Source organism: Hoplias malabaricus, chromosome 6 (genome assembly GCF_029633855.1).
Source record: "Hoplias malabaricus isolate fHopMal1 chromosome 6, fHopMal1.hap1, whole genome shotgun sequence".
Taxonomy (NCBI): domain Eukaryota; kingdom Metazoa; phylum Chordata; class Actinopteri; order Characiformes; family Erythrinidae; genus Hoplias; species Hoplias malabaricus.
This window is the reverse complement of record NC_089805.1, coordinates 40,854,074-40,878,352: the sequence shown is the minus strand read 5'-3', so window position 1 is coordinate 40,878,352 and position 24,279 is coordinate 40,854,074. Positions and strand designations below refer to the sequence as shown.

Sequence of the window (24,279 nt, the reverse complement as noted above, 5' to 3'; positions counted from 1 at the left end):
CACCCATTTCCTCATTAGTCAGCTATGCACATATAATGCCTCAATAAATACAGACCAAACAGTGTAAATATCTCTGAAGTATGTGATGATGATTATTGTGGTAAATCACACGTCCTGAACCTTATGAGCGCAGAGCACTGAAACTCTGCTAAAGTCTGTAATGAAAGTAACTGACCATGCCCTTCTCTGTAGGTGCACTGTGAATAACTTTAAAGGACATTAGGGTGACGCTTCTGTTGTGTGCTCAGCTGAACCTATGTGTGCTTTTAGGTCCTTTACTCCTTTATTTGCTACACAAAACATGGGAATTTCTTTTTTAATTCATCCGAGAACTTACATTTACGTTTCGGCATAGCTGCTCGAGATGAGGGTGGGTACATGAGCTTTGTCTGACGTAAACGAGGACTACTGACGTGAAGACTGACCAATTAAATGTTTACAGAGAAGGTTATCGACCAATAACGGTAGCTCTACAGTCAGACTACAATCAGAAGATTTTAGGCTACTTTACCACGCCCACTTCTCACTCAAGCGAACCAATCGGAGTAGGGGAAGGCGGGACTAGTTTGTGAACGAAACTTCTCGAAGTTCTATGTAAGCTCTAGAAAAACAAAATCCCGGACGTTTGTGAAATTCCACCCGGACATTTTTTTAAGTCTAAAAAAGAGGACATGTCCGGGTAAAAGAGGACGTCTGGTCACCCTATGGATATATACTTTATTCATAAAAAATGCTAGGTTAGTTCTGCTAACTCAGTTTAGTAGATTAACTGTCAAAGTAATCAATAAACTGTTCAACTACTAATCTGATTGATATTAATTAGAAGTCTTGGAAAAGCAAAAGCACCTGTCCAACATTAAGGATGTCAACCCCGAGTTTTGCTTTACCCACCCGTGTGACTGACTTAGTTGCTGCTGTGTTGAGAGACACAGAGATCAGGTCTTTGTCTCAAGGTTGGCTGGGTTAAACACACAATCCCCCTTAAAATGCATAGCCAATTTTGGTCTGTGAAATGTACAGCCCAGGTCTGGTTGGTGGAGCAGGATTGAGAGTGACAGGCCAATTTGGCTGCTACTCCCCCACCCCCATCAGCTCTGGGAGCGGACGTCCAGTCTCCACTCTGCATTTTAACCAGAACTGCCCTTCAGCCACTGAAGCTTAGACGAACTCAAGAGGATCCGCTGCACTCTACCTACCGCACCTGTTCACTTCATATGAAGACGTTTTCTACTGTTCACATCGTCGTGAGTCATTTTAACATGATTCTTACGATTCAATTATTTCGCTGAACAATGCACTCTAAATTGCAGCTTTTTTTTTATCCTGCACTTATTGTTCGCTTAGTTTATTGTCTGCATGTATTGTATGTGCTGAATATGTGGTGTTTATGTCACCTTACCCACTTGCCTTTCAACTGATACACAACAAACTCAGGCAAACCAAGTGACATTACTGCACTCTACCTACTGCACCTATTTACTTCACACAACACACATCACACTTCACTTCATATGGAGACACTCACTATTGTTCACACTGTCAGCACTCTTGACAGTTTAATTTGCTGTGAAAGATGAAGTATACTTGTCTTACTCTGCCCCAACAATACATTTTCAAAACAGTTAGGACTGTAGTTAAGGACTGTATTTTATTGCCTTTTGTGCTGCACTTATTGTATAATGACTTGAATAGTTTATTGTGTGTATTGACTTGTGTCACACCTTAACCACTTGCCTGCTTCTCTTTTATGTTATGTGCAGTGCAGTTGCTCTTGGGGATCCATACTTTGTTTCTTGATAAGCACCTGGATTTATACAGGAGTGATAATAAATCTTCATATAAAGGTTTAAAGTGCACAATTTATACCAGTTTTCCCCAAGGGTCTTAAAGAAACATCTGTGACTTGCTGTTGTCAAAATACCACAAGGATCAAACAGCACAGCAGCACTCCCCCCCCCTGAAACCCCTGAAAAACTTCAATCTGTCATTTTCTCCCATGCCTTTTTTCTGTTATGAAAGTCATTCTATTGCCACCTAGTGGCCTGGCTGTATCAGAGATCCTGAAACAAAACTCTTACAAAATGGCCACCCTCATGTCGGGACCTGCACCGTGGAGCATAATCTGGCTCACTCTGGGACCACCACACTGTACGATTCTTCATGTCATGGGAGCTACACTAAACTAAGACTATAAAAATAGACTGTAATAAATATATTTCAACCGCGACCCTGAAATGGAAAAGCGGAAAAGAAGATGATGATGAAATATATTTCATGGCTTTTGCTATTATTTCCTGTTTCTCTGGACACCCACTAAAGTTCCTCTGTGGCCATGTTTTAATTCAGACTTACCCTCATAAGCTGGTCCACAGTGTGTTAAATATAAATGTTACAGAGAAGATGATGATGATGTTAAAAACTAGAGTTCATTACGCTGGTGTGAGCTCCTATGGTGGCTGTATAAAGTGCAGCACAGCTGCAGAGACGGAGACTCATCCTCTCTCCAGTGTGGTGTGGATTCTCAGCTCTGGAGCAGCGTGTGGGTATCGATCAGTTCTACTGTAAGCCGTCTCATTTTCACACACCATTGAACTTCACATACTCCTGCCAATACGATTCTCTCCGAGACTCAAAACTTCACACACTACACCTCCTCTGTTCCTCTGGAGATAGTCCCTCGGCAGCCACCGCCCTGCTGCTGTAAATTCACCAAAGATGACGGGAAAGGACCAAAGTATCCAAATAAATGGGTAGAGACGGCAGTCTCAAAATATCACTAGTTCAATTTAATAATGTCATCAAATATTTAAAGTGATAATAATTTTAGCTCTTTATTAATACAGCCCTTAGGGAAATTATGATATTTCATCTAAGACATTTAACTGTAATTATGTATTATGTCAGACTTTGTTAAAGATCCATAGAGGTGGTATTTTGGGTCCGGTAGTCGATACATGAGTTAGAAATGGACCACAAGCTCAAACAGTCTTGGTCCAGTTTAAAGCCCCTTACTAAACCTGCAAGACAAAAGTAATGACACATATCTAAACCTGGATGTAAACACATCGCTCAAGATTGTTATTCTACAATGCCCTGGAAGAACTTTCCAGAATTTAGGAAGCTAGATGAGAAATTGATCTTCCACCAATTGAGCCGTAAGTACGAGTGTGTAGTCGCTCTGCTTCGGCTGAGTGCACTCTATAAGACTCCAACATTTCAGCGAGATTTACCACAGGCTATTAAGGTTTTGAAGTCAGTGCACAACGTAAAAGAAAAGTTAACACTGGGGAAATATATTGTGCTCTTTTCTTGCTAAGCATACAATCACTTTGAAAAAGCCCTTACTGAACAGATTAAAACTCTCTCGCTCAAGCATCGGCTCCCTCCGGAAGTGATTAAAAACAAAGCTGTCATTGAGAGAAAGAGACCAAATACCTTTGAAAGAGAAAACATAAATACGACTGCATATCATTTTGCTTAATGACGATGGCCGTTGCTCATTACTGAACCAGGAGGGACGGAGTCTGCTTTCTGAAGCTCAGTGGCCTAATGGCACAAAGAGAAACGGCACCACTGATCCCTTCTTAAAACTGCTCTGAATTTCAGGCTGGTAATCAGTGAGAAATCTTACCCAACTCCTCTTCAAATGTTTGGAATCCTTTTCCATTTTAAAAATATTGCTTTAATGAATATTCAAAATCTTCTGTGAGCTTATTATACAAGAGAAATTTTCAAAATCTTTCAATAAGTCAATGTAAAAATATTTTATACCAAGTGATTCTGGAGACTTTTCCATTCGTCATGAAATCTCTGCACAACCTGAAGGACATTCATTCATTCATTCATTATCTGTAACTCTTAACCAGTTCAGGGTCGCAGTGGGTCCAGAGCCTACCTGGAATCATTGCGTCAGTCCTTCACAGGGCAACACACACACACACTCACACATTCACACCTGTGAACACTTGTGAGTCACCACTCCACCTACCAGCGTGTATTTTGGGACTGTGGGAGGAAACCGGGGCAACCGGAGGAAACCCACATAGACACAGGGAGAACACACCACACTCCTCACAGACAGTCACCCGGAGGAAACCCACGCAGACACAGGGAGAACACACCACACTCCTCACAGACAGTCACTTGGATGAAACCCACGCAGACACAGGGAGAACACACCACACTCCTCACAGACAGTCACCTGGAGGAAACCCACGCAGACACAGGGAGAACACACAACACTCCTCACAGACAGTCACCCGGAGGAAACCCACGCAGACACAGAGAGAACACACCACACTCCTCACAGACAGTCACCCGGAGGAAACCCACGCAGACACAGGGAGAACACTGAAGGACACCTGCTGTGTTTAAATGATGTAATAAACTAAAAATCAACAAAAACGGAGATACATGTTTTTCATTGGACAGTGACAACATGCCGAACAATAATTTCATAATACTTGATTTCCTTGGTCATCTTTGATTGTTCTAAAATTTGGTTCCATCATCTAGAAATTATCCAAAATCTATTCAGTGTATTTACAGCATTCTCGTGTCCTGAGAGTTGTTCGTCATAGCTGTCAAACCTAGCTCTCCCCCCTAACAGTGTTATTGATGCTTCTCTTTTTCAACCCAGCTTAATGATGTTTATCCAAATGATCTGCCACAGAACAATGACTGACACAATTCTCACACCGTCCTGGTTCAGCAACTGTCTCTAAGTACTATTTTTTCTGCCAAATGTAGGAAAAATCCAAGTCTGCACTGAGAATGGCAACGGCAGTATATGAGGCAGAGTTATTAGACTATGAAATGGCTGAATGGGGACCCTGAAGGGTCGTGGTGTTATTCTTGTTTCAATCCTGAAGCTAAAAGTATTCTGAACAAAGACTCTATGGAAACTATTAGTAGTGTGGCTTACACTGGATCTACAGGAAGTTAAAATTTAACTGGGTATCTTGCTCCCACTCATTTTAACTTAAGTTTAACTCAAGCAAATACATAAAAATACTAAGATCCTTTTAGGGGAAGGGTCTGGGGGTTCTGGAGTACCAACAACAGAGGCTCTATTCTCCCTATTACAGGTCAGTAGAGCATCACAGTTATTTTGAAGCTGTATTTGTAAGGTAAATACTACCTAATTTCGCTTTAAATGTTCCATACCTGACCACCAGCCAGTATCCCATCAGTTTACCAATGATCTATAACTCTCTGTAGTAATAACTATAATAAATAATGACATTTCAGTACCACCCTAGAGTCGAATCAAATCGAAAAGCTCAACCTCACCCTAATTGACTAATTAACGGTGTGATATGAATGGACTCTCAGATGACGCACTTTCCCACTTTGATGCAGCGTGATTGGCAGGCATCCTTTGTTATCAATCTTCAGAGGAGGAAAAAAACAACCTTTTGATCTCTCCATTTCTTCTCTTTCAACTTTCCATCCTTTCTTCCCCTCCTACCGCGACCCTCCGCATCTTTCTCTCGCACCCCTGGATATAATGGCCAGGTTCGGCCTCCAAGGTGCCCATTGATTAGAGCTGAATGACATTAATTGGAGAAAGTATAGGACCTCAGGGGCCTTCAAGGAGCTTTTCTCTGCTGCGGACTGCAGGGTGGGGGGGGGTAAGATCCACTTTTTTCCCACCCTTCTTCTGATTAGAGGGTTCGATTATATGCTTTCATTGAACGACATAAAAAGGCTTATGGCTTTTAACATGGCTCTAATGGAGGCTTGTGTGGCGAGGGGTAAATACTGCCTACAGTATGGAGCAGCGTGTCGTACACTGCAGCCTTTTCATCTGAATCAATAAAGCCTCATGCTGACAGGTGTCCTTGCTTTCTCTACTCGTGTTCTCTCCTGGAAACGAATGCGAGCTGCTCGACCGGCGACTGGATGTAATCATTGGAGGAATAATGCATTTCTTATACGCAACAAGGCATCACTGCTGTTATCGGTTCACTTCAGCATTGCAGTGCATGAAGCCATCAGTCAAAGCAATCACTCATTTACACACACCCACCACACACACAAACCATGTTTCAATGCTTTAAAAATACCGACTGTTATATTCAGAAAGTCTGCATCTTTTAAGATGAAAGTGTGTTTGAGGAGAATAACGACTGTTGTTTGTACGTGGCTGAAGTTTATCTTGTCTGTAAGTTTTTATTCACTGATTGAATTACCACAGAAACTCATTTGTAAACTCAAGTCTTTTAGTTTTGTAGCACTTTCAGTCTGTGTTTACTTTCATGAAGTTAGTGCTCTCCTGAATTTAGAATGGGTTCCTACCTAAATGATCTAAAACAGCAAAAATAAGTCCATATTACTCACCAATGGAGCAGGATTAAGGTAATATCCCCATCTCTTTTCATGATATTCAGTGTTTCAGGTTGCCTTGTCACGTCTGTCCTGCGAGCAGAGAGACAAAGCCTAGCGTGTCTGACTGAGCCACTTTGTTTTTTTATACTTGTTTACTTATTTTAGAGTAAACACATTATCGTGAATATGTGCGGACTGGAGGGGAAAAGCACTTCTGAAAATATTTTAAGGTACTGTGCGTTCACTCATCAGGGGGCAGGGTTTCGTAAAGAGGGGAGAGCCAAGGCCGGATGACCCTCTGACTGTTCCATGAACTCCCGCTGACACAAAGTCTTGGTCTAAAGCAGCCGGCGGTCAGTGTGTTTGTTAAACCAAAACACCCCTGACTTTGCTCTTTTCCCCCCCGAGGATAAACACAAAGGCATTTAGAGGCCTGGTGGGTCTGACTCAAACACAATTGTCCTGCCATTGTGTTTTTGCCTCCACACTGAACCCCTGAAACGCCAGAGGCCTCGTGTCATAAGCTGAGCCAATTTCTTCCATGACGCCATTTGTGCTTTCAGCCTAAACGCTAAAACCTGCCGAGCGTCCATAATATCTCCCCACGAACAAAGGACCCCAGCCTCCAGCTGTCAACTGTAATAAGCTACAGAGGGCTGTGGGAGCAGAGAGAGTACAGCAATGCTTCAGAGAGCCACCTGACCACACTGCCTTTGAACAGAGCGATCGCACTATGAGCTTAATGGAGTGAGGTGATAAAGAGTTAGTTCTGGTGTCTGCTTTTTTTATATACTGCACAAATAGTAACCCAGAGAGAGAGGGAGAAAGAGACAGGTTGAAATAAAGACGTTTGAAGAGACAAAGAGAGAAAGAAAGAGAGTAAGAAAAGAAAGGCAAAAGAAAGACAGGAAGTGAAGGAAATAGGGAGAGAGCAGAAAAGAGAGGGGGTAAAGAGAGAAATGGCAAAAGAGAGGAGGAGGAAGGGTAAGAGAGAAAATGACAGGAAGCAAGAGAATGAGAGAGACAAAGAAAAAAGACAGTGAGACAAAATAGAGAAATTGAAATAGATTTGGTGAGCACAGAGAGAGCGAGAGAAAGAGAAAGAACAGAAGGGAGAGGTAGAGAGAGAGAGAGGATTAAAGAGCGAGAGAATAAGAGGGCAAAAGAGTCTGAGAGGTTGAAAGTAATTCAGAGAGGAGAGTACAAAAAAGAGGGGGAGTAAGAAAGTGAGATGAAAATAAGGGTAAAAGGGAGTGCAAGAGTAAGAGAAAAGGAGATGTCAGTAGAGCAGAGCAGGTTTGTTAATAATTCAGAACCAACAGGTATTAATAAGGAAGGAAGGGAGAGACAAGAAAAAAGCAAGAGAAAATTGGATACGGAGTGAAGGATGTGGCTGCTGAATTAAGCATACCTGGAAAATTACAAAGATTTGTCATCATTTCCCTGAACAGGCATCGTATAATCATGGGCAAGAAAACTCTGCATAAATTAAAAGCTCTTTCGAGAACCACCACCAGCAGGTAACAACCGTCTAAACTCTGCTGAGAGGACATTAAGCCACTTCAGGCCACTTAGGAGAAGCCCTCTGAAGCACTAATAGAGTAGCGTCTTTTGATACAGAACAAGGAGAGAGGCTCTAACATCGCTGATGATGACCCTGTGGCATGATTATTAAAGCATCCTGCATCTATTCACCAATAATCCCTACTGCCTTAAAGGGGACACATCGTGCAAAAATGACTTGTGCAGTACATTAATTCATTCATTCATTATCTATAAGCGCTTATCTAGTTCAGGGTCGCGGTGGGTCCAGAGCCTACCTGGAATCACTGGGCGCAAGGCGGGAACACACCCTGGAGGGGGCGCCAGTTCTTCACAGGGCGACACACACACTCACACCTACGGACTCTTTTTGAGTCAATAATCCACCTACCAACGTGTGCTTTTGGAGCGTGGGAGGAAAACCGGAGCACCCGGAGGAAACCCATGCAGACACAGGGAGAACACACCAGACACCTGGAGCGGGACTCAAACCCACAACCTCCAGGTCCCTGGAGCTGTGACTGCGACACCACCTGCTGCATCACCGGAAATATAACCACCCTGTCATTTTTTGTGGTCTGCCTAAGTCAGTAAAAAAGGGGTATTATGAGACACACTACTTTAGGTAGTGTACCTCTTTGTGAGACATCAATGACTGCTAGATGCCTCTACAGCACACTCAAAGACATTGTGCCTAGGTGACAGTTGACAGAGGGGGCACATCACAGGACAAAGAGAATGAGAATGGTGGTTCTGACAAACTGCCTGCCATCTAGGACATTTAGGTGTGCTAAAGGTGTTGGGAGCAGTGGTGTTGCAAAAGAGAAAACTGGACTGATCCGGACTGGAGCCATTTAATCTTTAGTGATGAATCCAGGTTTTTTTGGCATCCAACGATGGTCAAGTTTGAGTATGGAGGCCTCATGGTGTTGCTCGAGCATCACAATCCCCTAACTGCTGATGTGATAATCTGGGGAGCCGTCAAATATGACAGCCAGCCACCCCTAATAATGATTGGAGGAACACTAACAGCTCAGCAATATGTGCTTGCAACAAGTGTTGCCTCTCAACTGGCATTTCAAAGAAGGATAATGTCTCCACTAAATTGCAATACTTACTTGGCCTTGGTCACCAGATTTTTTGCCAATTGTACATTTGTGGGATATGCTGAGACGCCAGATTCGGCAACCTATGAGTGTGGAGGATCTACAGGCCCAGCAGCAACCTGTATCTCATCTTTATCCAGGCTAGAGGCAGCTCAACAGAGAACTAGAGCTTCTTTTCAATTGTATACTTTCCTGAAATAAACTCATCCTAGGGCTGGACAATAATTCAATATCAATATATATCGCGATGAAAAAACAATGATGTGATATTTGAACACATTTTCAATATTTCAGTATACATTAATTATAGAATGTCTGTCACTGACTGACATCAGGTCAAGGCACTCAATATAAAGTTATTCATTCATTCATTCATTCATTCATTATCTGTAAGCGTTTATCCAATTCAGGGTCGCGGTGGGTCCAGAGCCTACCTGGAATCATTGGGCGCAAGGCGGGAATACACCCTGGAGGGGGCACCAGTCCTTCACAGGGCAACACACACACACACACATTCACTCACACACTGTGGGACTTCCTTCCTCACCTGGAGGAAACCCACGCAGACACAGGGAGAACACACCACACTCCTCACAGACAGTCACCCGGAGGAAACCCACGCAGACACAGAGAGAACACACCACACTCCTCACAGACAGTCACCCGGAGGAAACCCACACAGACACAGGGAGAACACACCACACTCCTCACAGACAGTCACCCGGAGGAAACCCACGCAGACACAGGGAGAACACACCACACTCCTCACAGACAGTCACCCGGAGGAAACCCACGCAGACACAGAGAGAACACACCACACTCCTCACAGACAGTCACCCGGAGGAAACCCACGCGGACACAGAGAGAACACACCACACTCCTCACAGACAGTCACCTGGAGGAAACCCACGCAGACACAGGGAGAATACACCACACTCCTCACAGACAGTCACCCGGAGGAAACCCACGCAGACACAGAGAGAACACACCACACTCCTCACAGACAGTCACCTGGAGGAAACCCACGCAGACACAGGGAGAACACACCACACTCCTCACAGACAGTCACCCGGAGGAAACCCACGCAGACACAGAGAGAACACACCACACTCCTCACAGACAGTCACCCGGAGGAAACCCACGCAGACACAGAGAGAACACACCACACTCCTCACAGACAGTCACCCGGAGTGGGAACCGAACGTATTAATATCAGAAATATATCGTATCGACCGCAATTAAGAAATATATCGTGATATAAATTATGACCGTATTGTCCAGCCATAACTCATACTTTCTCTCTGATATTGTAATTGCTTTCATATATCAACATTACATTCACACATATAATGTTTCATTCAGTTCCAACAACTACTTCTTTGTGTGCTATTTTTTTTTCTTTTTGGTCAATAGGTGTACGTTGCAATAGCATATACAATATCACCATATCTTGCTAGCTACATTAGTCTATTAGTCTGTACTGTTAACACGTGCACTGTTAACAATTTCACACAGGAGCCGCGATGGTCCTATTGATAGTAACTAATCTAAAATGGATGTGGGGTGTAAGGTATCACGGCTCTTGTTGCTGGAGCTTTCGAGTGAAGTGTTACCAATCTTGTGACTCAGAGTCACTCACATATTTTACCTCTGCTCATTTCCAGGTCGCCTCCCATCCATTAAGTGGTGTACAGCCCACAGTTCAGATGACTCAGAGTCGCATTCATTTTCCACTGAAGAGTCTCTGTATCTCAGCATTATCTTCATAGTCATAACACAGTGGGAGCAGTACAGTTAGTAAATGAGTGGAGTACTGTGGCTTTAGGCGATCTACTGTGTGACGTCGTGTCGTCATGAACTGAAGCTGTACAGTAAGTGCTGAGCTGATAGCAAGTGCATTAGGTGCTGTATGGATCTAAATGGGTTCCGATTTAAGTAGCTTCAAAGACAAAGATCAATGCATTTGAGCGAGACAGAGAGGGGGTGAAATAAGGACAGAAAAGTTCGACAGAGAAGGAAAAAGGAGGGGGAGAGAGAAATAGGAGAATAAAAGACATGAGAGAGAGAGAGAGAAAGAGATTATTAGAAAAGAGGGAGAAACAGAAAGTGGGGGTGAAACAGAGAGAGAGAGAGAGAGAGAGAGAGAGACCTGAAAAGTAAAACAGGGGAGAGGAGCGACATTATATATGCATATATAAAAAGAGAGAGTGAAAGAAAGAGAGAGAGAGAGAGAGAGAGAGAGAGAGAGAGAGAGTGAAAGAGAGAGAGAGAGCAAGACAATAAAAATGTAGAAGGGAGTAGAGATTAAACTGAAAGAAAGTGAAATTATGAGCAAGAGCAAAATGGAACAGGTGAAAGACAGAGTCAGAACAAGGTGAGGATGGAGAGAAATAAAAAAAGACGTGGAGACAGGGAGGGGATGAGAGTGTGTGTGTGTGTGAGAAAGAGAGAGAGAGAGAGAGAGAGAGAGAGAGAGAGAGAGAAAGAAAGCGAGAGACAGAGAGAGAGAGTGGTGTTGAGACACAGAACAGGGAGGGGATGAGAGAGAGAGACAGAGAGAGAGAGAGAGAGTGATGTTGAGACAGAGAACAGGGAGGGGATGAGAGACAGAGAGAGAGAGAGAGAGAGAGAGAGAGAGAGAGAGAGAGAGAGAGAGAGAGATGTTGAGACAGAGAACAGGGAGGGGATGAGAGACAGAGAGAGAGAGAGTGTATATGTGTGAGAGAGTAATTACTGTTAGACATGCGCTCATGCTGGTGCTGTGCCAAACTCTTTAGCCGTGCTCATACACGCACACACTCGTGCTCAGGGACTGTAATGAAGTTAATAATTCATCTGCTATCATTTCTACACAACTGTAAAATGTAACAGGAGGAAATATGAACTGGTGGAGGGTGTGAATAAATGTATGACTTCGTGAGCAAAAGGGCACAATCAGTGAAGTGGGCAATGAATCAATCAACTGCCCAGTGACTAATTGTCCAGGGTTTTACAGTCAATATAGGACAAGGGACGTCAGAGACTGGAGGGTGTGAGGGGAGAAGAATTGTTCAGTGTGTGTCTGGTCTCACCTGGTCCCACGGACAGATGATCCCTCCAAAGAACATGAAGAGGTAACCCATGGCAACCAGGCAGCCCCAGATGAGCAAAGAGAAAACGCGAAGGAGTTTCTTGAAGACGGACTCGATACAGACAAGGATGAAGATGGTGAGGAAGATGGCCAGTGTGGTGGGCACGGTGATAAGGAAGGCCACATGGTCCACCGTGTCCTGTAGAGAGAGGGAAAGAGATTACATTCATGGCATTTGTCAGACTGGAGTGACTTACAGTTGTGGAGAGTTGTGTGTTAGGAGTGTTGCCTATGGACATTTACTGTTGTAGCATGGTCGTGTTATCTGAGCAGGGCCCTGAACTAGCCTTCCCTTCAGAAAGCAAAGGTATTACACGCTAAGCTAATTGTAGCCAGCAAACTCTAAGTGTGAATCAAAACAAGAGAAGAAACTTAACTGATATGGGGTCTCAATCGGTCTGGGCAACAAATCAATATCAATATATATCACAATATAAAATGTTTAAATAACACTATTTTTAAACACATTTTCAACTTTTCAGTATTCATTATTTACAGCATCTGTCACTGACCGACAGGACACTGCCCTCAGTTTTAAAGTTACTTTAAACATTTTAATATTGACAAAGCCAAGAGGTTTATGTTTAGGTGAATTCAAGTTTCCTGTTTGTTCTGGGCAGATTTCTGTGGCTTTTCTGTTGTTTATACTGATATCGGAATAATATCATATCAACTGAAATTTAGAAACATATCGTGATAAAATTTTGGACATATGGTCCAGCCCTAAGATGTCATTTCTGTACAGATATTATCCTACTACAGAAGCTCTTGTTTGTATGATTTTGTTGTTTTTTTGCATTGTCCATGTGGACCTTCCTTCACTACCGTGTTTCCCCGAAAGTAAGACAGTGTCTTACATTCTTTTTACCCCCGAAAGTCCCACTATGTCTTACTTTCGGGGTATGTCTTATATTGGTAAAAAATGTCGATTTTTGTTTTAACCATAAAATTAACATTTATTAACAACCTGAACAGTATGATATTCACCATAAAACAGTTTAATAAAAGCAAGTGCCAAGAATGTCTTGTTACAACCGTATCATGACGGTATTTCCATGTATAACATGTAAAACAATGAAAAACGGTAAGAACGAACAGTTTGAATATGTTATACTGGAAGATGAAACAGATTTATTCCATGACAACCATGGCCATGCCAATCAGAGCGGCCACCAGCGGCTGCACATGAGGGCACTGAGGCTGCGTGTTGGACCACGGACAACATTACTGCTGCTCCCACGGCCGCCACATCCCTCCGCTCATTCCGCTCCAGATCCGTCCGCATCCCGCAATTAATGCAGCAAAAGGTACCGGTACTATGGCTTATATTTTTCCAACGTACAGTTTACTATGTCTTACTTTCGGGGTACGTCTTACATTAGCCGACCCCCCTAAAACCCACACTGCGTCTTACTATCGGGGGTGTCTTACTATCGGGGAAACACGGTAGTACTGTGTATAAATATTTAGAAACTGAAATTTATACACAATGCAATTCCAAAAACATCAGGATGTTGTGTAAAATGTAAATAAATGTAGAACAAAAATAGAATGCAAAATTTGCAAATCTTAGTCCCATATTATATAGAACACACCACTCTCCTCACACACAGTCACCTGGAGGAAACCCACGCAGACACAGGGAGAACACACCACACTCCTCACAGACAGTCACCCGGAGGAAACCCACGCAGACACAGGGAGAACACACCACACTCCTCACAGACATACACCGTGACCCAATCCAGGGCAGCATCATTACTCACAGTATCACTGTGCCACCCAACAGATGGAGATGGAGATCATATTAGATATTAAGAGCATATGTGTCTCCTCCAGAGGATCCCTTCTATTTAACCCCCCCCCCCCCCCCCCAAGATGTGTATGAAACTGAACACCTGTCATTAGAAGATTCTCCACAAACCTCAGCGCAATATTAAAACATACCTCCAATGATATTCCCAAACAAACTTGCATGACACACTTAAACCTCCCATTAGCCAGGAGGCAGACAACATGTGTATGAAATATTCAGAAGTCAACATGACCTTTACACATCTTCACTCCTCTCTCCCTCCTACTCTGTCGGTGCATGTGTGTAGGGGGCACCACACTGAAATGCATGAAGTTTTATCCTCAGGGTCACAGCACTGACAGCACCAACAGCCGTACTGCCCCTCTCCAGAGAAGCAGAAACAGAGGCTTCAAACTAGGGCTGAATGATTAGGAGAATGTATGTATGTATTGCAACTGCACATGAAGGTGACATTCATATTTTTTATAAAATGCAGAACATGTTTCCTCATCATTTGCTAGCTCTGTAGTCTGTCTGTGCACCGGAAACCGGTCTAACATGTTTACGAAACCCTTATGTCAGTGAACGAGTTAAAAAACAAAGAGGCTTGGTCCAACATGCTAGGCTTTCTCCTTCTCTCTGCTCACGGCAGAGAGAACTCTGCTTTATTCCTGCTCCTTAGGTGGGTAATATTGCCTTATGTCTGCTGTTTCAGATTACTTAAGGTGGAAATGACTCTGAAGTCGGGAGAGCACTAACTGCATGAAAGTAAACGCAGAGCGAAAGTGATCAAAAACTAAACAACTCGACTTACAAATGAGTTTCTGTGGTAGTTCAAACAGTGAATAAAAACTTACAGACAAGATAAACTTCAGCCACGAACAAACAACAGTTGTTTTTTTTTTCCTCAAACACACCGTTCCATTTTAAAATACACAAAGCTGAACGTAAACAAACCAGAGACAACAACAGTTTCCCACAATCGTAGACACTGCCTTTAAACAGCTTAAAAGTTACTATGACAACATTGTTATTATCAAGTAGACTTTAAAAAATGGCAGCTTTCGCTATTTAAGATTTGTACCTTTGCAAATTGTGATTACAATATAAAATAACTGCCTTTCAGCCTTATTTCTCACCATCACTCGTACCTGACCTCACTTACACCTTCATGACCGAATGTCATCAAATCCTCACAGCAATGTTTTTCCAACAAAGCAGGAATTGTGATTACAATATAATAAAGAATGAATCTTTCAGCCCTATTTCTAACACTGCATTAGAGTTTTTAATATATATTTTTTATCTGTGTGTGTTTGTGTGTGTAAAGGATATATCACGTTATGGGAACCGAACCCTGCATACACCCTTACTCTTACATTTTAAAGAGGGACCATTGAGAGCATCCTGAGCAGCTGCTTCACTGCCTGTGTTCTGGGAATTGCTTTGAATCAAATCGCAAGTCCCTGCGGTAGATAGTGAGGACAGCTGAGGAGTCCATTGGTGCCTCTCTCCCCTCCATCACAGATACTTACACCACACGCTGCATTCGCACACACACACACACACACACACACACACACACACACACACACACATCCCTCTCCAACAGTTTGAAAAAATGTATTGAAGCATTTGGTCCCTTACATTTAGACTGTGCAACAGCATCTTTCCCCATGTCCTCAACAATCAGTGAGTGGACTGGACACACACACACGCACACCAGTTCTGTTGTATTTCTTCTTAGACAGTCACCCGGAGGAAACCCACGCAGAGACAGGGAGAACACACCACACTCCTCACAGACAGTCACCCGGAGGAAACCCACGCAGACACAGGGAGAACACACCACACTCCTCACGAACCCACAACCTCCAGGAGCCGTGTGACAGGTCAGGGTTAAGCTAGAAGTACTTATGGAAATGTTAATGATTATCCTTCACAAAATGAAAACTGAATGGAAGAATTTGTATTGTCCCCAAAATGACCAGATACCAGATTTTGTGTGTGTATGTGTGTGTGTGTGTGTGTGACATCTTTGGGTATATGGCCTTGTGTATATGGGTGATCTGATTAATGGGCAAGAGTTGGAGTCAGTAGTGTGAGTCTAAAATAACAGCATCAGTACAGAATGAGTCACCAGACGTAAGGGGAGACACCCGCGGGAGCAGTACAGTCTCAGGAAACAGTGGCACACACTCTGAATCTCAATGAACACTCGAGGAGCTCATGCTGCCTCACTCTCTCCCTCTCTGCCACACTTACATTCACATCATAAACTTTGCCTTTTTGTCTGTCTGTCCCTGTCTCCATGTACACGACTGTGTATAAACATGCATACTTTAAAACAGAAGCCTCACCAGCTAAATATAACATTAGCTTAGTGTGCATTTAGTTCATTTTGTTCAGCTGTGTTCACACTCTTTACAATCTTCAAAGCTTTGGAGCAGCTGCAAATGAGCCTGAGGCTGCCAAGGCTGGGCTGGAGGGGAATAAAGTCCATGAGCATTGGGCTGCTGAGCAACGTAAATACGGTCATGGGAGTGCCATTCAATGACTTTGAGATGAGTTGTTTTTTGTAATCCAAGGACACACAACATAAAACCAACAACAACCCCGACTCCAATGAAGTTGGGATGTTGTGTAAAACATAAATAAAAACAGAATACGATGATTTGCAAATCCCTTTCAAACCTATATTCAACTGATTACACTACAAAGACAAGATATGGGATTTGGGTGGTGTATATAAAAATGTATCTCATACACAGCTCATTTCCCTGAGCTGGAGAGAGTCTCATAGCATTCAGAAGCACAGACACTGCCTCATTGCATCAGGGGGGTAAAGGATCCCACAGTGTTGAATGATGGGGAGAAAAAGACTGTTATCCACTGTTAGCCATATTAGCATTTTCATCATAGGATCTAATGGAAAACTGTTAGCACGTCAGATTCTAATGATTCTAATGATAATTTCTCTGTACCTCTGACTGAACCTGAGTGAGTTATTCATACACAGGTCATATACAAGCTTCAGTAATCATCTTATTTCTCTTGTGTTTTGTTTTAGTGTGTAAGAGACTACAGACACAAACCACATGTTCTTTTGACTCATTCTTTTCCCTTGAATATACTTGAATATATATATATATACACACACACACACACACACACACACACAGAGACAATGAATGATGCGCACACATGCTAGTTATTTTTTCACTCTCAGCTTTGTATAAGTGTTTGCTCTGCGTATATGAATATGCTAAAAGGACATATCACAGTCCAATTAGCGTTCTGTGTCTCTGATTGCATGATTAGCCCTAAAACAGCAGACTGTCTGCTCTAACGTCTGTCACTGTGGTCCTGCTGTGTGCGCGTTATCACTCTGAGCCGGAAGCTCCCATGGAACAGAGGCCAGAACTCACGCAGCATGCTGATTGAGCTTTTGAACCCATTTAAATCCATTTAAACCCATTTTCCAGCCATTACAAAAGCCAACCGTGTTCTCGTCATGCAGCCGCTTTGTTACTGTAGAAGCTCTTCCTGTTCCTCGGTCTGCTCTACACTTCTGTCTGAATGCACACTGTATATGTCTGAGTGTGTGCGTATGTGTAGGTGCAGTTTGAGTTACAGTGAGAATGTGCATATCAGTGGTGTAGCCACATGGGGAGGGGGTGGGGGTTGGCTTCTTGCTTGGAAGCCTAGTTCCCCAGATTCCTGGCTGCTCAAAATGAGGATTGTGAAAACTGGATGCAACCAACTTTTAAAAGGTTGATTTATGCTTCTGCATCAAATCAATGCAGAATCTATGCCATAAACTGTGCAAGGGCACTGCACCGCTGTGAGCGTTTATGTTTGTGCTTTGGTGTGTCTGTATCTCTCTGCAATAACACTGCACAAACACTAGGGCTGAATCACAAACACCTTCCTCCACCCTATGTAGGGCAAAATGTAGGTCATAAAATTTACATTTACATTTATGCATTTGGCAGACGCTTTTCTCCAAAGCGACTTACAAAAGAGGATCTAACATTCAAACTACAGCACAATGTATACAAAATACCTTACATTGAGTGCAATATGCAGGAAGTAATAAGTGCATTAAAGAAAGACTTTCAGTGCAAGAGATACTCTCGGAAAAGTTGGGTTTTCAAGGATTTCTTGAATGCGGAGAGGGTTTCTGTTGCCACTGAAGTGTCACCTGGAGGAAAGGATAATAGAGCTGTGTGTCATCTGCATAGCAGTGATAGGAGAAGCCGTGTGAATGTATGATTGGGCCTAGAGAGGCGGTGTACAAGGCAAAGAGGAGGGGACCCAGCACTGAGCCTTGGGGCACACCTGTGGTGAGGTGGTGTTGCACTGATCTTTGTCTAAGCCATGACACATTGAAGGATCTATTGGTTTCTACATTTAAAAAGCACTGTTTTTCAGATTATAAACACAATTCCAAGCTGTAAGCTTCAGCTCTCTTTTCTAACATATGGTGTGCAGTCTGGATGCAGTATCGTCAATTTTATAACCTCTGAAGTACACTATGTAAGGATTAGGGTGCTTTTTGGGACAGAGCACAGTATACGCAGTGCCAGGAAAGAAACAAATACAACACCGCCACTTTTTTTCCCACTTGGCTCTTCGCTCATTGTAGTGAGTGTTTGTGGAGGCGTACAAACTGATGTCTGATGAAATCTCTCATGTTTAATTTGCTGCCGTCTGCAGTCTTTGTAATGTGGAGAAGACTGGGTGTCCTCAGCTTGAACCATGCTCTTTCAGACGCAGACCAATCACAATTGCTGTGGTCGTCTGTGTCATTGCCATGCATATGTTGTGCGTGGTTTTTAGTTTTTCTCATAAATATGTGTGTGTGTGTGTTTCTGTGTGTGGTCTTGGAAGCCACTGCTGCAGACCTGGTGATGGTTCAGCAACATACAGCAAACGTCCCTAGAGTCCGACTGTAACACGCACAGCTAGAATGAGCCACAGGTTTATTATTGAAGACATGACAAACTGAGAAGAAAGTGAAAGGAAAACACTTGTTTTTACTTTTAGTTTGTTTCTGTCAGTATATTTTTAATCTGCTTCTATGCGTGAGTGGGTGAACAGTGGGAGTAACTGGAGCTTATTAACACCTTCACCACAGGAAGCCACAAGCATCTCTCAAGTGCTGAGGCTTCAGTTCTGAACATCTTCAGGCTCTAATTACTGTAGACACATATGGGTCTGTACCAACAGATGTACACGATTGGAAACACTACAATTTCTTCAGTTGGTGACAGAGATAAAACTCCAACACCCAGAAACACAAAATCCATCATTCGAACATATGTATGCTGCGTTCAGCTAAAGACTTGGTATTTGTGCTTCTGGGCTTCAGTTAGAGAGTGTAATTCACTTTGAGTACGGTCCTGATATCAAGGGGCTGGCGGAGGGAGGAGGGGTGGTTTTCTACAGTTACACAGTGTAACTATTACAAAATATTACAAAGTTACATAGTGCAGTTTCTGCAGTGCTGAGCCTGGAGTAGCAATGAGGGAGGTTCTATTCTCCCTTTTACAGGTCAGTGAAGAATCACAATGATTTTGAAGCTGTAATTTTAAGGTAAAAAGATGCTATGTAGTGTGCCTATGTAAAAGTCAACATGTACATTAAAGTCATTACATTTATCACTTGGCTCTGGACACACCACGACCCTGACTAAAGTACTATTCAGACAGGATTAGCTTTGGACATGGGGTAGAATAATTATTATCAGAGTGGTTTCAATCATGAATAGAACATTTCAGTTATTTTTCCAGAGTCATTTACCTACTGTAAAATGAGCGGTAGAGTGAACCCCAGGATACATTAATCCTGTGTGAACTGACATGTGGGGGAATACTCCGTTACATCGCAGGGTTAAGGAGTTTTTCGCTGTATTTCTCAGAAATAGAGGAGTTGTCTAGAGTTCAGGAATGAGGCACCTCGCTCAAATCCACAAGACGACGTAAAGGATCACTTGGAGAAGTGAAACTTCTGGAGGTTTTGTGCAAAGTAGCACTGTAATGAAGATGTACAGTTTTTGTTATAATTCATGTGTGAAGGTCACTCATTACCTGTTATAAGGGACTAGAAAGGCTGGAGATTTTTGGTGGAACAGTAGTGACTAAAAACTCCAGTAACTCCAGTCTGATCAGGGCTTAAGAAGCAAACTTTTGCAATCTTGAGCTTCAAGTTGCTAAGTGAGGAAAAGAAGCCTGTAAGCTCAGAACCCTAGCCATATATTAAAGTGCAGAAAATGAAACCAGGTTTCTCTAGAAATGATCACAGGGCCGCTTTGATTTAAAGAAGAGGCAGTGGATGTGTCCCTGAAGGGTTTACGGCACATGAAATCACATGAAGGCCATGAATGAACATCAGAGAGCAGCTACAGTCCATCACTGCTGTCAAATATATATTTCAAAAAGTATATATATACACACTGATCAGCCATAACATTAAAACTCTGTCTAATAATGTGTAGGATTGTTTAAGTCCTGGCTACGTTCACATTACAAATGTTTCTTTTGCCCTAATGTGGCTTAGATCAGATCTTTTCATGACATTCATTCATTATCTGTAACCCTTATCCAGTTCAGGGTCGCGGTGGGTCCAGAGCCTACCTGGAATCATTGGGCGCAAGGAGGGAATACACCCTGGAGGGGGGCGCCAGTCCTTCACAGGGTGACACACACTCACACATTCACTCATACACTCACACCAACCAACGTCACATTCATATGTGGTCCTAGATCGGATATATATCTGATACACGGACCGCGCTGCAGCTACACAACTCCATACACAACTAGCTGTGCTCCACTGTGAGTTCTGACATCTTTCTATCAGAGCCTGCATTAACTTTTCCAGCAGTTTGTGCTACAACAGCTCTTCTAAGGGGATCAGACCAGTCAGGCTAAGGCTAGCCTCCACTCCCCACACACATCAATAAGCCTTAGGCGCCAATTTCCCTGTCACAAGTTCTTCTGATGTCCTCCATTGGATGATTTCAGTAGGCACTAACCGCTGCATAACAGGAACACCCCACACGACCTGCCATTCTGGGGATGCTCTAATCCATAGAGCCGTCTATCCATACCAATTTGGCCCTGGTCAAAGTCACTCGGGTCCTTTCCCTCTCCCGTTTTTCCGGCTTCCAACACGTCAACGTCAGGGACTGACTGTTCACCTGCTGCCTAATATGTCCCACCCACTGACAGGTGTCTTTGTAATGAGATAATCAATGTTATTCACTTCGCCTGTCAGTGCTTTTAAAATTGTGGTTGATCGGTGAGTATCTCAAGCTTGTGAGGGCTCTTTGGGACAAACTGCTATAACATTATAGTGCTTGACATATTTACTTCAAAGCTCAAGGTCAGTTATAGTACATCTTTTCATATAACACCAGGGGGATGTTAAATCTCCTTCTAGACAGAATAAGTACATGTGTGTACCTCAGGTACCTCATGTGCTGAATCTTCAATGTCCAGAAGTCTCTAGCCAACGAGTAATTAGTTAATTCATCAGATTTAAGATGTTTCAAATCTCCAAAGAGTGTTCTGCACGTAAGTAAGTATGAGATCACTATGCCCAATGGCAAGGCGTTGTTTTTAGGGAAATAAAGGCCCCTAGAATAACAACAATCGTTATGGTGAGAAAGTATTGAAAATTTTAATTTTTACCACCGTAATTTTCTGCTTCATCTGCTTGCTTTATTTAATCCACAGGGAACACATCGCCCACTCATGCACACATCTGACTTACAGTGTGTGTGAAGAGCTGTGGAGTTTTGTCTATCGGCACCGGGGCTTATGAAATACACAGGCTGCTGTATTCTTTCAAAAAAGTGAGAGAACTGGATTAATGAATGGATTTAACAGGAGCTGATCATTTCCTCTCTTTTTCTTTAACCATTCAAACGGTCTCTCCAGCAGTGGACTGGCTTTATTCAGTATCCCACAGCAATCAGCCCCTGGTCCCTGTCACACTTCCCCAAATCCTGCACTTATGCAGATGCGCTCAAACCGAAGAAGAGCCGAGCGCCTCCCACTGCATCTCTGTGTCTCTCTGGACGCGCCGAGCTCCCAAAAAGAAAACGGATTGTGAGTCAAAAGTGTGTGCGTAAGGGATTGGGTCGGTGGATCTGGGCCAAAAATGCCAGCCCTGCTCTCTGTGTAATTTGAAAAGGATGGAAGCAGGGAGTCAGGTCGTTGGAAATCAGATCTCACGCATAAAAGCCTCATCTGGCTGAGTGAAAAACTGCACCCGATTCTGCCTCACTGTTGCTGATAAACACGAATCTAAACCTGCTTTAGAATTCGCTTAATGCACGGCGCAGAAACGTCTCGCGAGCTGCGGTGCCACGAGTTCACCTGCGTCTGCGAGAACAGAACCCAGCCACAGACACAAAAGAGCCCCGGCAATTATTCCACCTCATCTGAACAATCGCAGGAAAACCAAAGCATTTTATCACGACTTGGTGAAGTGCCATGATAAATAAATATGAAATATTTATGATGGTTTTAAACTCGAAAACAAAAGACTCACCGCTCCTTCCAAAAAGCAGTTTCCCACCTCAGTAAACATTTCATATTCTTTGTGCCAAATAACAACACACTGAACCTGTGACGGAGAGCAGTGTGAAAGGGAGGAATGTTTCATGTTACAGTCTATTCATTAAAATGATTTACTCAGGCTTCTGCCGACTCACTGGACAAGTTATACTTCACAGACAGAAGTGCACAGATCAGCTTTTAAAAATAACCTCTTACGTTTATGTTCAATTAATGCATTCCAAATTTGTGTCCATTCCTTCATTCATTGTCTGTAAGTGCTTATCCTGTTCAGGGTCGCGGTAGGTCCGGAGCCTGAATCATTGGGCGCAAGGCGGGAAAACAAATCCTTCGCAGTGATACAAACACACACTCACTCACACACTCACATCTATGGACACATTTGAGTTGACGAAATCACCTACCAACCTGTGTTTTTGGACTGTGGGAGGAAACCGGAGCACCCGGAGGAAACCCATGCAGACACAGGAAAACACCCCACACTCATCACAGACAGTAACCCGGAGGAAACCCACGCAGACACAGAGAGAACACCTCACACTCCTTACAGACAGTCACCCGGAGGAAACCCATGCAGACACAGGAAAACACCCCACACTCATCACAGACAGTCACCCGGAGGAAACCCACGCAGACACAGAGAGAACACCTCACACTCCTCACAGACAGTCACCCGGAGAAAACCCACGCAGACACAGAGAGAACACCTCACACTCCTCACAGACAGTCACCCGGAGGAAACCCACGCAGACACAGGGAGAACACACCACACTCCTCACAGACAGTCACCCGGAGGAAACCCACGCAGACACAGAGAGAACGCACCACACTCCTCACAGACAGTGACCCGGAGGAAACCCACGCAGACACAGGGAGAACACACCACACTCTTCACAGACAGTCACCCGGAGGAAACCCATGCAGACACAGAGAGAACACACCACACTCCTCACAGACAGTGACCCGGAGGAAACCCACGCAGACACAGAGAGAACACACCACACTCTTCACAGACAGTCACCCGGAGGAAACCCACGCAGACACAGGGAGAACACACCACACTCTTCACAGACAGTCACCCGGAGGAAACCCATGCAGACACAGAGAGAACACACCACACTCCTCACAGACAGTGACCCGGAGGAAACCCACGCAGACACAGAGAGAACACACCACACTCCTCACAGACAGTGACCTGGAAGAAACCCACGCAGACACAGGGAGAACACCCCACACTCCTCACAGTCACCCGGAGGAAACCCACACAGACACAGAGAGAACACACCACACTCCTCACAGACAGTCACCCGGAGGAAACCCATGCAGACACAGGGAGAACACACCACACTCCTCACAGACAGTCACCCGGAGGAAACCCACGCAGACACAGGGAGAACACACCACACTCCTCACAGACAGTCACCCGGAGGAAACCCACGCAGACACAGAGAGAACACCTCACACTCCTCACAGACAGTCACCCAGAGGAAACTCACAAAGACACAGGGAGAACACACCACACTCCTCACAGACAGTCACCCGGAGGAAACCCACGCAGACACAGAGAGAACACCTCACACTCCTCACAGACAGTCACCCGGAGGAAACCCACAACCTCCAGGTCCCTGGAGCTGTGTGACTGACACTTCCTGCTGCGCCACCGTGCCGCCAATTTGTGTTGAAATTTTGTAATTAGTTTAAAATTATTTTTAAGTATTTTGCATGTGTCTCTTCTACGTGACATAAATTACATTAAACGTAGTTGGCATTGGCACTTTTTTAATGGAA

At 43.7% G+C, this 24,279-nt stretch overlaps 1 protein-coding gene across 3 annotated transcripts in view; it reads right to left on the bottom strand.

Annotated features, from left to right (window-relative positions):
- Window positions 1-24,279, bottom strand: part of adcy2b (adenylate cyclase 2b (brain)) — an 82,648-nt gene that overhangs the window by 55,401 nt on the left and 2,968 nt on the right. For 2 of the 3 annotated variants that reach the window (XM_066674127.1, XM_066674128.1), the window contains exon 2: window positions 12,050-12,247. In XM_066674127.1, the coding sequence (XP_066530224.1) occupies window positions 12,050-12,247 (198 nt within the window). Of the gene's footprint in view, window positions 1-3,988; window positions 4,037-12,049; window positions 12,248-24,279 lie in introns of those variants that run through there. The other variant, XM_066674129.1, reaches the window with a different exon arrangement.